The sequence below is a fragment of the Lolium rigidum genome, chromosome 5 (genome assembly GCF_022539505.1).
Source record: "Lolium rigidum isolate FL_2022 chromosome 5, APGP_CSIRO_Lrig_0.1, whole genome shotgun sequence".
NCBI classification, from domain to species: Eukaryota; Viridiplantae; Streptophyta; class Magnoliopsida; order Poales; family Poaceae; genus Lolium; species Lolium rigidum.
Window position 1 is genome coordinate 87670906 of NC_061512.1, and position 13015 is coordinate 87683920.

General features: G+C 44.8%; 1 protein-coding gene across 1 annotated transcript; it reads right to left on the reverse strand.

The window, feature by feature from the left end:
* Nucleotides 1-2959: 2959 nt before the first annotated feature.
* On the reverse strand, nucleotides 2960-4957 carry LOC124656177. Its single transcript, XM_047194969.1, has 4 exons — nucleotides 4674-4957; nucleotides 3919-4589; nucleotides 3388-3480; nucleotides 2960-3272 (listed from the first exon to the last, which is right to left on the reverse strand). Exons 2-4 carry the CDS (start codon nucleotides 4077-4079, stop codon nucleotides 2960-2962), a joined length of 567 nt encoding a protein of 188 aa, XP_047050925.1. The 5' UTR covers nucleotides 4080-4589; nucleotides 4674-4957.
* Nucleotides 4958-13015: the final 8058 nt, after the last annotated feature.

Consider the following 13015-nt stretch of genomic DNA (forward strand, 5'->3'; position numbering starts at 1 on the left):
GGACTTTTCCCCTTCGCCGTAAATCAGATTTTGCCGCCACCCTCACCGCCTTCTTCGCCTTCGTTTCCACTCAGTTCGGTCGCCCCATCCACGCCTTACAAACCGACAATGGCTAGGAGTTCGACAACATCACCATTCGCTCCCTTCTCGCCACCCGCGGCGCCGTCTTCCGCCTCACGTGTCCATACACTTCTTCACAGAACGGCCGTGCCGAACGGATGCTTCGCACCCTCAACGACTGCGTCCGCACCCTTCTGTTCCACGCCTCCATGCCCCCACGATTCTAGCCGGATGCCCTCGCCACGGCGACTCTTCTCGTCAACATCCGCCCGTGTCGTGTGCGTTGGTCCTACACGCCGCATCACCTCCTCTACGGTGCGCCGCCCGCCTATGATGACCTTCGCATCTCCGGCTGCCGGTGTTATCCTAACACGGCTGCCACCGCCGCGCACAAGCTTGCGCCGCGCTCTCTCCCTTGTGTGTTTCTCGGCTACCCCGCCAACACCAAGGGCTACCGCTGTTACGACCCGGTCTCCCATCGTGTCCTCACTTCCCGACACGTGTACTTTGACGAGTTGGTTTTTCCGTTTCAGCAGGGACTCTTGGCGACACCTCCGACGACGCCCCCGGCGCCCGCTGGCCCTCTTGCGGCCGCGCGCCGATGACTGACCGCGGCGGCCCCGTCTGTGCCGGACCCGCCTGGTCCCTCGGCGTCTCCGTCGCCCGCGGCGCCCCCGGTGCCCCCGGCACCTCCGCCACCCGCGTCGCCCCCGGCGCCTCCGTCGCTGATACGTCTCCAACGTATCTATAATTTCTGATGTTCCATGCTTATATTATGACAATACCTACATGTTTTATTCACACTATATATCATTTTTATGCATTTTCCAGGACTAACCTATTAACAAGATGCCGAAGTGCCAGTTCCTGTTTTCTGCCGTTTTTGGTTTCAGAAATTCTACACAGGAAATATTCTCGGAATTGGACCCCACGAAGACAGAAGTCAATATTTTACCGAGGCGGACCCAGAGAGCCAGAGAAGGGCCAGAGGGGGGCCAAGGGGTCCCCACACCATAGGGGGGCGCGGCCCGCCCCTCTGCCGCGCCACCAGGTGGGGAGGGCACCCTGGGGCCCCTCCGAGGCCGCCCTTCCGCCTATATATTCTTCCATAAGTAAAAACCCTAGGGGCATCGGTCTTCCTCCACGAAAAGTTACGAAGCCGCCGCCATCGCGAAGACAAGTTTCGGGGGACAGAAGTCTCTGTTCCGGCACGCCGCCGGGACGGGGAAGTGCCCTCGGAATCCATCTCCATCGACACCACCGCCATCTTCATCGCCGCTGCTGACTCCCATGATGAGGAGGGAGTAGTTCTCCCCCGAGGCTGAGGGCTCTACCGGTAGCTATGTGGTTCATCTCTCTCTCCCATGGTGTGATCTTTATGTGATCATGAGCTTTGTAATCTAGTTGAATATGTAGATGTTACTCTTGTCTATTATGCACTCTAGAGGTTACTTTAATATGAACTCCGGATTCACTCTCCACGGTGTGATGGTGACAGTGTGCGCATCGTGTGTGGAGCTTGTTTACTCCGGCTTGAGGTGTGCTTTTGTAGCCCTACACAATGAATGGTGTTTGTCATCCAACAAGAGAGTGTTTAAGAGTAGCATTTATTTATTCAATTATGTGATCATTGTTGAGAGTGTCCACTAGTGAAAGTATGATCCGTAGGCCTTGTTTCTAAGCATTGAAACACCGTTTCCAACAAGTTCTGCTACATGTTCGCTTGATGCCATTTTTATTTCAGATGCAATTACTACTTATAATCATCCATATTACTTGTATTTCACTATCTCTTCGCCGAACTAGTGCACCTATACATCTGACAAGTGTATTAGGTGTGTTGGGGACACAAGAGACTTCTTGTATCTTAATGTAGGGATTCGTTGCATAGAAAACAAAAATTTTCCTACCGCGAGAACGCAATCCAAGCCAAGATGTAATCTAGAAAACGGGAGCAACGAGGAGATGATCGAGACTCACCCTTGAAGATTTCCAAAGCCTACAAGATGAGGCTCTTGTTGCTGCGGTAGACGATCACTTGCCGCTTGCAAAAGCGCGTAGAAGATCTTGATCACGGTGCCACGATCGGGCAGCACCTCCGTACTCGGTCACACGTTCGGTGTTGATGAAGACGACGTCCTTCTCCCCGTTCCAGCGGGCAGCGGAAGTAGTAGCTCCTCCTTGAATTCGGCAGCACGACGGCATGGTGGCGGTGGCGATGGAGATCTCCGGCGGAGCTTCGCTAAGCGTTGCGGGAGAGGTGGAGGAGGTGGGGCGGCTAGGGTTTGGGAGAGGGGGTGGCCGGCCACTATGGGGTGCGGCCAAGCTATGGCTTTGTGTTGGCCGGCCCCCTCCCCTTGGCCCCTCTTTATATAGGTGGAACCCCCAAGTGTTGGACTACAAGTCTTCGAATAAGACCCCAACCCAAAACCTTCCATGTGTAGGGAAACCTACCCAAGGTGGGATTCCCACCTCAGGGCTCGTTTGGTTGTAGGGGGTCCAAAACCCAGGGAACTACTCCCCTGACGCGAATTTTCCTGGGCGCTCGGGAACCCCACGCTTCCCCTCCCGCTCGGGGAAATCAAGTTTTGCTATTTGGATAAAAAAAGCAGGGAACAGAGTGGAACTGAACGGAACATGCCAAATTCGAAAGTAAGGCCAAAATAGTACGTTCTTTCAAAAAAATTGAAAATTCTGGCATAAAAATTAATACAGAAATTTCAAGGAATACTCACACCACAACAACATAAGCATACATCATTTTGTAAATCTCCAGGCAAATAATGGGACACCAATCATAAACATAATAGTAAATAGCCGCCACGACATACGCTAGTCCGCTCCTACGGCTGCTCCGCTCGCCAACGAGGGGCTCGAGCAAGGCCGCGCCGATAGAGGGCTAGTACCTGAGCAGGGAAGCAAGGTTGTGCCGCTTCCGTTCCTGCTTCGACCTTGTCGCCACGCTCCCGTTTCGTCCCTCGCGGGAGCTTGCCCACCAAGTCTCTTCCTCATCGACAACGCCACCAGAGCACCGAAGCTCACGCTCTCTTCCAAGCTTGCCGATCGACCACAGTGAGCTCACACTCTCTTCCTCCGCTTTCTCCCACCCTTTTCCGTGACCACATCCAACACACCTCATCCGTGGGGAGCATGCCCGCCATGGCCGACGACATGGACGCTTTTCCTCGAGCGCGCACCCTCCGCCCATCCTCCTGCAGTTTCAGTGAAAAAAATTTAGGTTTAGATTAACATGAATCTTCATTGTCAGATGTAAACGCACTATATGCACGGAACCGGTTGAAAGTGCTACAACTCTACAATACCAACCTATTACAGCAAAAAGGACAGTTTTTTTTTCTTCTTCGAAGGTTATTTGATGAAGTTTTGCTTTCAAAAGCTGCACTGCCTTCTTTTTTAGTGCTGCAACACATACCAGACATTGTAAACCATGCAGCACTGGTGAAGTCTGAAATAAAGAATAGATAACTTCCTAATACGCAGTTATAAACTCAAGTTATACTCAATGCAACAGAAGAAAAAAACAAGGAAGAAACTTTCAGTTCCTCCAACACCATGAAAAAAGTAACAGAGAACAGATAATCCACATATCAAAAGAGCAGTTAGGATAATCCACATAAACACGAGCAACATCGTAAATTCTTCATGGCATTTGCAGATAACATAGATTGCAACGAAATAACAGATAACATAGAATGCAGATAACAGGGATAACTGTAAAAGTGGCAACATTCAGAAGTCTCGTTTATATACAAGTTATGATGCCCCAGGGATGAACAATCATCATTCAGGAACCAGTGTACTATATATACAAAACGAAAGGGTGCAGAGGATGCTTACAGCCGGACCCGGAGGCCGACGTCGCGGATGAAGGAGCAGTAGGTGGCCTGGAGCTGGGCCTCCTTGCCGACGCCCATGTCGTCCTGCCTCGATGGCGACCCTCGCTCGATCTCCTCCTTGCTGAGGTACCTAAAAGAGCCATCTGTTAGAGCAGAAACCATGGTACCCTTGTGTGTACTAGATAAGAAGATAGAACTAAGTAGACAACTAGCTGAAGAGGAGGAACAATACACGACACACCTTATGTTTTTCCATGGCAGGGATTTAATTAAGCTCACGTAAGACTAACCATTAACCAAATTACTACTCCAGTACATGAAGTTATGAACCCGGTGTTTATCTAAATTTCACCAAACCAGATAGAATCAAATCCATCAATTAAACTTGAGTACCCTAGAAAACAATGCATTGGCCTGATGATCTCAGCCTTGCCGCTGCTATTTCGCATATATCATCCACGATTCCGTCCGTTGATGGCCCAAAAATCAAGCATTAAAATCGTAACAGTCGTTAAAGCTACCAATCAGAATGTTGCTTCTCTACTCACTAGCCGAACAACAGATGCAAGATTTCGTATCAAAGAAACCAATACAGTAGGGAAGTGTAAGAGAGCAAATTGCCCAAGAGTTGTTCATCTCCTCCAAGACTTCGTGTACTCCAGGATCCGTCGCCTGCAACTAAAATCAATATCAGTGATGCTGACCTCAAAGAAGAGAGCAAGAAGATGGGTAGATCTGAATATCGGGACCGCCGACCGTCCTTGTCGCCGGAGGGACAGGGATCTGGGCGGAGCAGATCTTCGGACAACCGCCACCGGAGAGGGGAAATCCGGGAGAGGAGAGGGAATTGGAGGCGATGCACTCGGTAGGCCCCTGCTCCGGTCGCCGGCGGAGGAAGAATGTTGGAGGCGTCCCATCTCTGCCCGTCGCCTTCTCCATCGCGAGACGACAGACTCGGTTTCGAGGATGCGGTTGGAGAGGGGAGGCGCCAGAGGTGGGGAGGGGCGGGGCGGGGCTTGGGTTCGGTCGCCGAAGGTGGGAAGGGGATGGGAGGTGCGGTGGTTCTGTCGCCGTCGCCGTCGCCCGCGAGTCGCCTCTCGCGTCGCCTCGTGGATTCTGTTCCGCTCCTCGCTCGTGGTGGAACGGGTTCCCCGGGTTCGACGCGGAACGGACGCGGATCGGCGGGCTGCTAGGTGTCCAAACGGTCAGGTAGTTTCGCCCAGGGTAATTCCACCCGGGGATTATCCGGCGGGGGAAAAGCTAGGGAACCCGAGCGGAATGGGGTCAACCAAACGAGCCCTCAAGTGGGACTCCCACCCTTCCATGAGGGGGGGGGGGGTGGCCGGCCCCCTTGGTGGAGTCCACTTGGGACTCGACCCCTCTAGGGTTGGCCGGCCATGGGTGGTGGAGTCCCGAGAACCTTCCATAAATGCACCGGATCATTTTCAAACTTATAAAATGACTTTCTATATATGAATCTTATTCTCCGGACCATTCCGGAACTCCTCGTGATGTCCGGGATCCCATCCGAGACTTCGAACAATACTTCGAACTCCATTCCATATTCAAGTTCTACTAATACAACATCAAACCTTAAGTGTGTCACCCTACGGTTCGCGAACTATGTAGACATGGTTGAGAACTTTCTCCGACCAATAACCAATAGCGGGATCTGGAGATCCATAATGGCTCCCACATATTCAACGATGACTTAGTGATCGAATGAACCATTCACATACGATACCAATTCCCTTTGTCACGCGATATTTTACTTGTCCGAGGTTTGATCATCGGTATCACTCTATACCTTGTTCAACCTCATCTCTTGACAAGTACTCTTTACTCGTACCGTGGTATGTGGTCTCTTATGAACTTATTCATATGCTTGCAAGACATTAGACGACATTCCACCGAGAGGGCCCGGAGTATATCTATCCGTCATCGGAATGGACAAATCCCACTATTGATCCATATGCCTCAACTCATACTTTCCGGATACTTAATCCCACCTTTATAACCACCCATTTACGCGAGTGGCGTTTGATGTAATCAAAGTACCTTTCCGAGTATAAGTGATTTACATGATCTCATGGTCATAAGGACTAGGTAACTATGTATCGAAAGCTTATAGCAAATAACTTAATGACGTGATCTTATGCTACGCTTAATTGGGTGTGTCCATTACATCATTCATATAATGATATAACCTTGTTATTAATAACATCCAATGTTCATGACTATGAAACTAATCATCTATTAATCAACAAGCTAGTTAAGAGGCTTACTAGGGACTCATTGTTTGTTTACATAACACACATGTATCAATGTTTCGGTTAATACAATTATAGCATGGTATATAAACATTTATCATAAACATAAAGATATATAATAACCACTTTTATTATTGCCTCTTGGGCATATCTCCAACACTTAATTGCAGGGTTGCTTGAGAGGGATATCTTTGACCTCTACCTCCCTGAGTTCGATAAACCTTGGGTGATCCACTTAAGGGAAACTTGCTGCTGTTCTACAAACCTCTGCTCTTGGAGGCCCAACACTGTCTACAGGAATAGAAGCGTGCGTAGACATCAAGCTATTTTTTGGCGCCGTTGCCGGGGAGGTAAGGTAAAAGGTATTCACATCCTCCGACTACTAAGCTATTTTCTGGCGCTATTGCCGGTGTGTGAGTGCTCGAAGTTATTTCCTTTAGATTCTGCAATTGCATCTTTTTGTTTCTTGTTTTTATTTTTCACTAGTTAGGCATAATGGAAAACAACAACAAATTTAGTGAGCTTTTTAATCTTTTTCCTGAGTTAAGACATGAATTGTTTGATGCGAAAATTAAAAAACCAATGGAACCTTATTTGCATGCTAGTAGCAATGTTATTAGTATGAATGCAATTACTGCTAATGCTATGGAAAAGTCTAAGCTTGGGGAAGCTAGTTTTTATGATCTTTTTAGCTTCCCAGCTTTAGGTTAGAAAATTTGCTCTGATAATACTTTATCTCCCATATGTGATAACTCTAATGATGCTTGTGATATTTTAAATCCACCTACTGAAAGTATTCCTTTCAAGATACCTATGAAAATTGTTGAACTTGCTATGAACAATTGCTATTTTGGAGATGGGACTATCCATCCTAGTGATCATTTACTCTTTATACATGAATTATGCGAGTTGTTCGAGAGTGTAGGTATTTCAAAGGACCAAGTTAAGAGGAAGCTATTCTCTATATCTCTGAAGGGTAGAGCTGCAGAATGGTATAGGATGCTGAAGAATGGTCGATCTATTGGTTGGGAGGAAATTGTACTTCTCTTTTATTCTAAATTTTATCCTCCTCATGAAGTGCATGTTGATAGGAATTACATTTATAACTTTTATCTTCGTGATGGAGAGAGTATTTCCCAAGCATGGGGGAGATTGAAGTCACTAATGCTCAAATGTCCCATTCATGAGCTCCCCCGTAATGTTATTATTAATATTTTTTATGCAAGGCTTTCAGGACATCACAAGGACTATCTAGATGCCTGTTTGGAGGGATCTTTCACAAGCAAGGAGGTTGAAGCTAGATGGGATCTTCTTGAAAGAATTCAAAGCAATACTGAAGATTGGGAGAACGACAAAGGTAAAGAATCAGGTATAAACTACGAGTATGATTGCATTAAGTCTTTCGCTCAAACTGCTGATTTTCAAGAACTTAGTGCTAAATATGGTCTTGATCCTCAAATTATGGTCGATTGCTATAGAGCGTTTGCTTCTCATATTAATGTTCCTAAAGAAAATTGGGACGTGTATCATGAACCTTTCAAAGACACTTGCATGGAAAATGAAATTGTTGTTAATGATTGCAATAAACATGCCCAAACTTCTGAAAATACTATTTCTTATAAGCATGTTAATTTTTGTGGAATGCATAGACCTTGTGGAATTAATCAAATCGAAGATGAATATTGTATCCATCACAGGAATGAAAAAACTAGAAAGTGGTCTAGGGCTCTAGACGATCTTGGTGAAAAAGTTTGTGCCCTCTATCCTTTTATTTGTGAACTTTGCCATAGAGTGGGTCATTTTAATTTTCAATGCTCCTCCAATGATAATTCGAACCCCATGAGTGCTGCAAATTTGTATTGTAATGATGAAATCATGCCTAATCAGTATGAGGAACTTACATTATTTTTGGAGTGTGAAGAGTTATTGAGAAAAACTTCTTTGGTGGATATGAGTGCTCTTGATATTAATAGTGTCCTGCATGGGTGTCTTTCTTATTGCATTGATAATTTCCACACAAATACTTACATACAAAATATTATAGAAGACGACACTTTGCCAAAATATGATAGGACCGCTGTGTGTTTTGAACTCATTAATGAAAAGGAGGAATCCTCCCAAGTTTCTTCTATTGTTTCTGGAAATAAATCAGTTTATGTGGAGAAGCTTCCTTTCAAGCCTCTTCCTCCTAAAGGAGGGAACGAGGAGAAGGAGACGAAGAGGGGGAAGAAGAAGAAGAAGAAGAAGAGGGGGAATAAAAACAAAGAGGTAACGGCATATCCCCGCGTGTATGAGATAACGATAGGTAACCGTAAGTATGTTGCTCCTAATTATTATTATGATAATGAATCTGAGTACAATGATCTTCCTATGCCCTTTACCTATATTAGTGATCATGATTTGGAAGAGCACACTACTTTTGATACTGAAAATCTCTTTGGTACCGATTGTGAAAGTAATGATGTTAGCACTATCCATGTTCCCTCAAATGATGATATTGAAAGCTTTAAGCTTGGGGATGTTGTGCTTGAAGATCCTATATTTGAGACCTTTACTTTTAGTGAAAATGATGATATTATATCTTCGGGTTTAGATAATCGTTATTGAGATGGCTATGACACATGTTATAATTATACTTATGAAACTTGTCATAGTTATGATGGGATTGCCAAAAACCATTCCCTTAGTATGCAACTTGTTTACCATGTTCAAATTCTTGATAATGATCCTGCTCCAATTACTATTAATGAGAAGAGTTTTTCTTATGCCAAAAATAATGATACTTTTATGCATATGAACCATGATAAGAATGTTTTAAGTGATGGTTATATTGTGGATTTCATCAATGATGCTAATGAAAGTTATTATGAGAGAGGGAAACATGGTTATATGCATCTTAATAAAATTAAGTTTCCCCTCTTTATGTTGAGAATCTTGAAGTTGTGCTTGTGTTGCCTTTCTATGCTTGTTGCTTTGTGCTTTCAGTACTTACAAGATTCATTTTCATAGGAAGTAGGTTAGACTTAAAAGTGTTTCTTATTTGCTTTTGATGCTCTCTTTTGCTTCAACTCTTATTTCTTGCGAGAGCATCATTAAAATTACTGAGCCCATCTTAATGGTTATAAAGAAAGCACTTCTTGGGAGATAACCCATGGTTTTATTGTGCTACTGTTTTGTTGTGTCTTGGAAGTTGTTACTACTGTAGCAACCTCTCCTTATCATGTTTATTTCGTTTTTGTGCCAAGTAAAGTCTTTGATAGAAAGTTGATACTAGATTTGGATTTCTGCGTAGGAACAAATTTTTAGCTGTCACGAATTTGCGTTTTTCTCTCTGTAGAAAACTTGTAAAATGCTGAAACAATTCATGCGTAATCCTCAGATATGTACGCAACTTTCATTCAACTGGAGCTTTTCCATCTGAGCATGTTAAGTGCTTCGAAAAAATTCGTCTTTACAGATCGTTCGTTTTGACAGATTCTGCCTTTTATTTCGCATTGCCTCTTTTACTGTGTTGAGTGGACTTCTTTGCTCCATTAAATTTCAGTAGCCTTGGTTAATGTCCAGAAGTGTTGGGAATGATTGTTTCCTTGCCGAACATGTGAATTTTTGATTATGCACTAACCCTCTAATGAGAATGCTTTGAGTTTGGTGTGAAGGAAGTTTTCAAGGATCAAGAGAGGAGGATGATATGATATGATCAAGAAGAGTGAAAAGTCTAAGCTTGGGGATGCCCCCGTGGTTCATCCTCGCATATTTCAAGAAGACTCAAGCGTCTAAGCTTGGGGATGCCCAAGGCATCCCCTTCTTCATCAACAACTTATCAGGTCACCTCTAGTGAAACTATATTTTAATTCCGTCACATCTTATGTACTTTACTTGGAGCGTCCGTGTGCTTTTATTTTCATTTTGTTATTTTCATTCTCTGAATAAATCGGATCCTAGCATGCTTGTGTGGGAGAGAGACACGCTCCGCTTTTTCATTTAAACACTTTTGTTCTTCGTTTTACTTTAATATTCATGGCGAAAGCTGAAAGCCTCAGCATTGATTGTTATTTGGTTGGAAACAGAAAATGCTTCATATGGTAATTGGTATATTATCTTGAATAATTTGATACTTGGCAATTGTTTTGAGCTCTCAAGTAAATCATGTTTAAGCTCTTGCATCATGTAGTTTAAACCTATTAGTGGAGAACTACCGTAGAGCTTGTTGAAATTTGGTTTGCATGATTGGTCTCTCTAAGGTCTAGATATTTTCTGTTAAAAGTGTTTGAGCAACAAGGAAGACAGTGTAGAGTCTTATAATGGTTGCAATATGTTCTTATGTAAGTTTTGCTGTACCGGTTTATACTTGTGTTGCTTCAAACAACCTTGCTAACCAAAGCCTTGTACTGAGAGGGAATGCTTCTCGTGCATCCAAAACCTTGAGCCAAAACCTATGCCATTTGTGTCCACCATAACTACCTACTATGTGGTATTTTTCTGCCATTCCAAGTAAATTGCTTATGTGCTACCTTTAAAACCTTTCAAAAATTCATTCCTTGTTTTTGCAATACATAGCTCATGGGAAAGTAGCCTAAAAAACTATTGTGGTAAGGAATATGTCGCTTATGTATCTTAGTTCTTATAAGTTGCTTGTTGAGCGGTAACCATGTTATCTGGGGACGCCATCAACCTATCACACCTTTGTTGAATATCATGTGAGTTGCTATGCATGTTCGTCTTGTCTGAAGTAAGGGAGATTTTCCATGAGTTAAATGGTTTGAGTATGCATATTGTTAGAGAAGAACATTGGGCCGCCAACCAAAGCCATGTATCATGGTGGAAGTTTCAGCTTGGACATTAATCCTCAAATCTCTTATGAGAGTACTATCTGTTGTTGTATTATTAAAGCATAAAAGAGGAGTCCATTATCTGTTTTCTATGTTGTCCCGGTATGGATGTCCTCAAGTTGAGATATATCAAAATCGAGAAATCAAATGCTATTTATCTCCTTGGACCTTTGTACAGGTGGCATAGAGGTACCCCTTTGTGACACTTGGTTGAAACATATGTAATGCAATGATAATCCATGGAAATCCGAGCTAATTAGGACAAGGTGCGGGCACTATTAGTATTCGATGCATGAGGCTTGCAACTTATAGGAGGTTTTATACATAACACATATGAATTATTACTACCGTTGACACAATTGTTTCCATGTTTTCAAAATAAAAAGCTCTAGCACATGAGTAATCCCTGCTTCCCTCTGCGAAGGGCCTTTCTTTTACTTTATGTTGAGTCAGTTTACCTACTTCTTTCTATCTTAGAAGCAAACACTTGTGTCATATGTGTGCACTGATTCTTACATGTTTACTTATTGCACTTATTATATTACTTTGTGTTGACAATTATCCATGAGATATGCATGTTGAAAGTTGAAAGCAATTGCTGAAACTTAAATCTTCCTTTGTGTTGCTTCAAAACCTCTTATTAAGAATCTATTGCTTTATGAGTTAACTCTTATGCAAGACTTTTTGATGCTTGTCTTGAAAGTACTATTCATGAAAAGTTTTTGCTATATGATTCAGTTGTTTAGTCATTATCTTTTTGTTAGAAAACTATATACCATTCACTACAAGAAAAGTTCTGATAGACAACGTCTCAAAATCGTCCGCTAAGGGGTATTTTTCGTCGCGTATGGGCCTAACCCGACGATATGGGTTCTGTTGTCGAAACTGCGTCAGGCAAAGTCCTACGATGATTTTTTCGGTCCGTCGCGCTTCGGCGCCCTTCTGCCACGGAAAATCGGACCGTTGCGCAAGTGTTTCCGGGAGCCCGTTGACTGCGACGTCATGCAAGCCGACACGTGGCGGACGCCGGTTAGCGCGGTTAACGGCGTTAACCGGCTGAAACCCCGTGGTAGATGGTAGACCCACACGTGGCCTGCCACGTCTTAAGCGGGCCGGCCCATTAAGTTTGCGGGCCGGGCCAGCTAACTTAGTTTGACCGGTCAACTATATAGCTGGGCTGGTCCATTAGTTACGTGGGCCGGGCCTAACCTCTAAGGTTGACTAGTCAAAACTTTAATGGGCCGGCCCACTAAGCATGTGGGCCGGGCCGAATGCACTCGTTTGACCGGTCAACAGGCAAAAGGGCCGGTCCACAAGACATGTGGGACCCACTTTCCTGTTGTCGGGCTGGCCCATTTAACTAGTGGGGTCCACCTTAAAGCAACTGGGCCGGCCCAAGAAGTTATTGGGCCGGCCCAATTAGCATGTGGGTCCCACTTTCCTGCTATCGGACCGGCCCATTTAGTACGTGGGGTCCACAATAGATCAAATGGGCTGGCCCAACAAGAAAGTGGGCCGGGCCAAAAACACAGGTGGGTCCCACTTTCCTGTTAAAGGGCCGGCCCATTTAGTATGTGGGGTCCACCATATAGCAAATGGGTCGGCCCAACAAGATAGTGGGCCAGGCCAAAAACACAGGTGGGTCCCACTTTCCAGTTAAAGGGTCGGCCCATTTAGTATGTGGGGTCCACCATATAGCAATTGGGCTGGCCCAACAAGATAGTGGGCCGGGCCAAAAACACGAGTGGGTCCCACTTTCTGTTAAAGGGCCGGCCCATTTAATTATGTGGGGTCCACCATATAGCAAGTGGGCCGGGCCAACAAGATAGTGGGCCGGGCCAAAAACACATGTGGGTCCCACTTTCCTGTTAAAGGGCCGGCCCATTTAGTATGTTGGGTCCACCATATAGCAAGTGGGCTGGCCCAACAAGATAGTGGGCCGGACCAATAAGCAGGTGGGGCCCACTTTCCTGTTAACGGGCCGGCCCAGTAAGTAGGT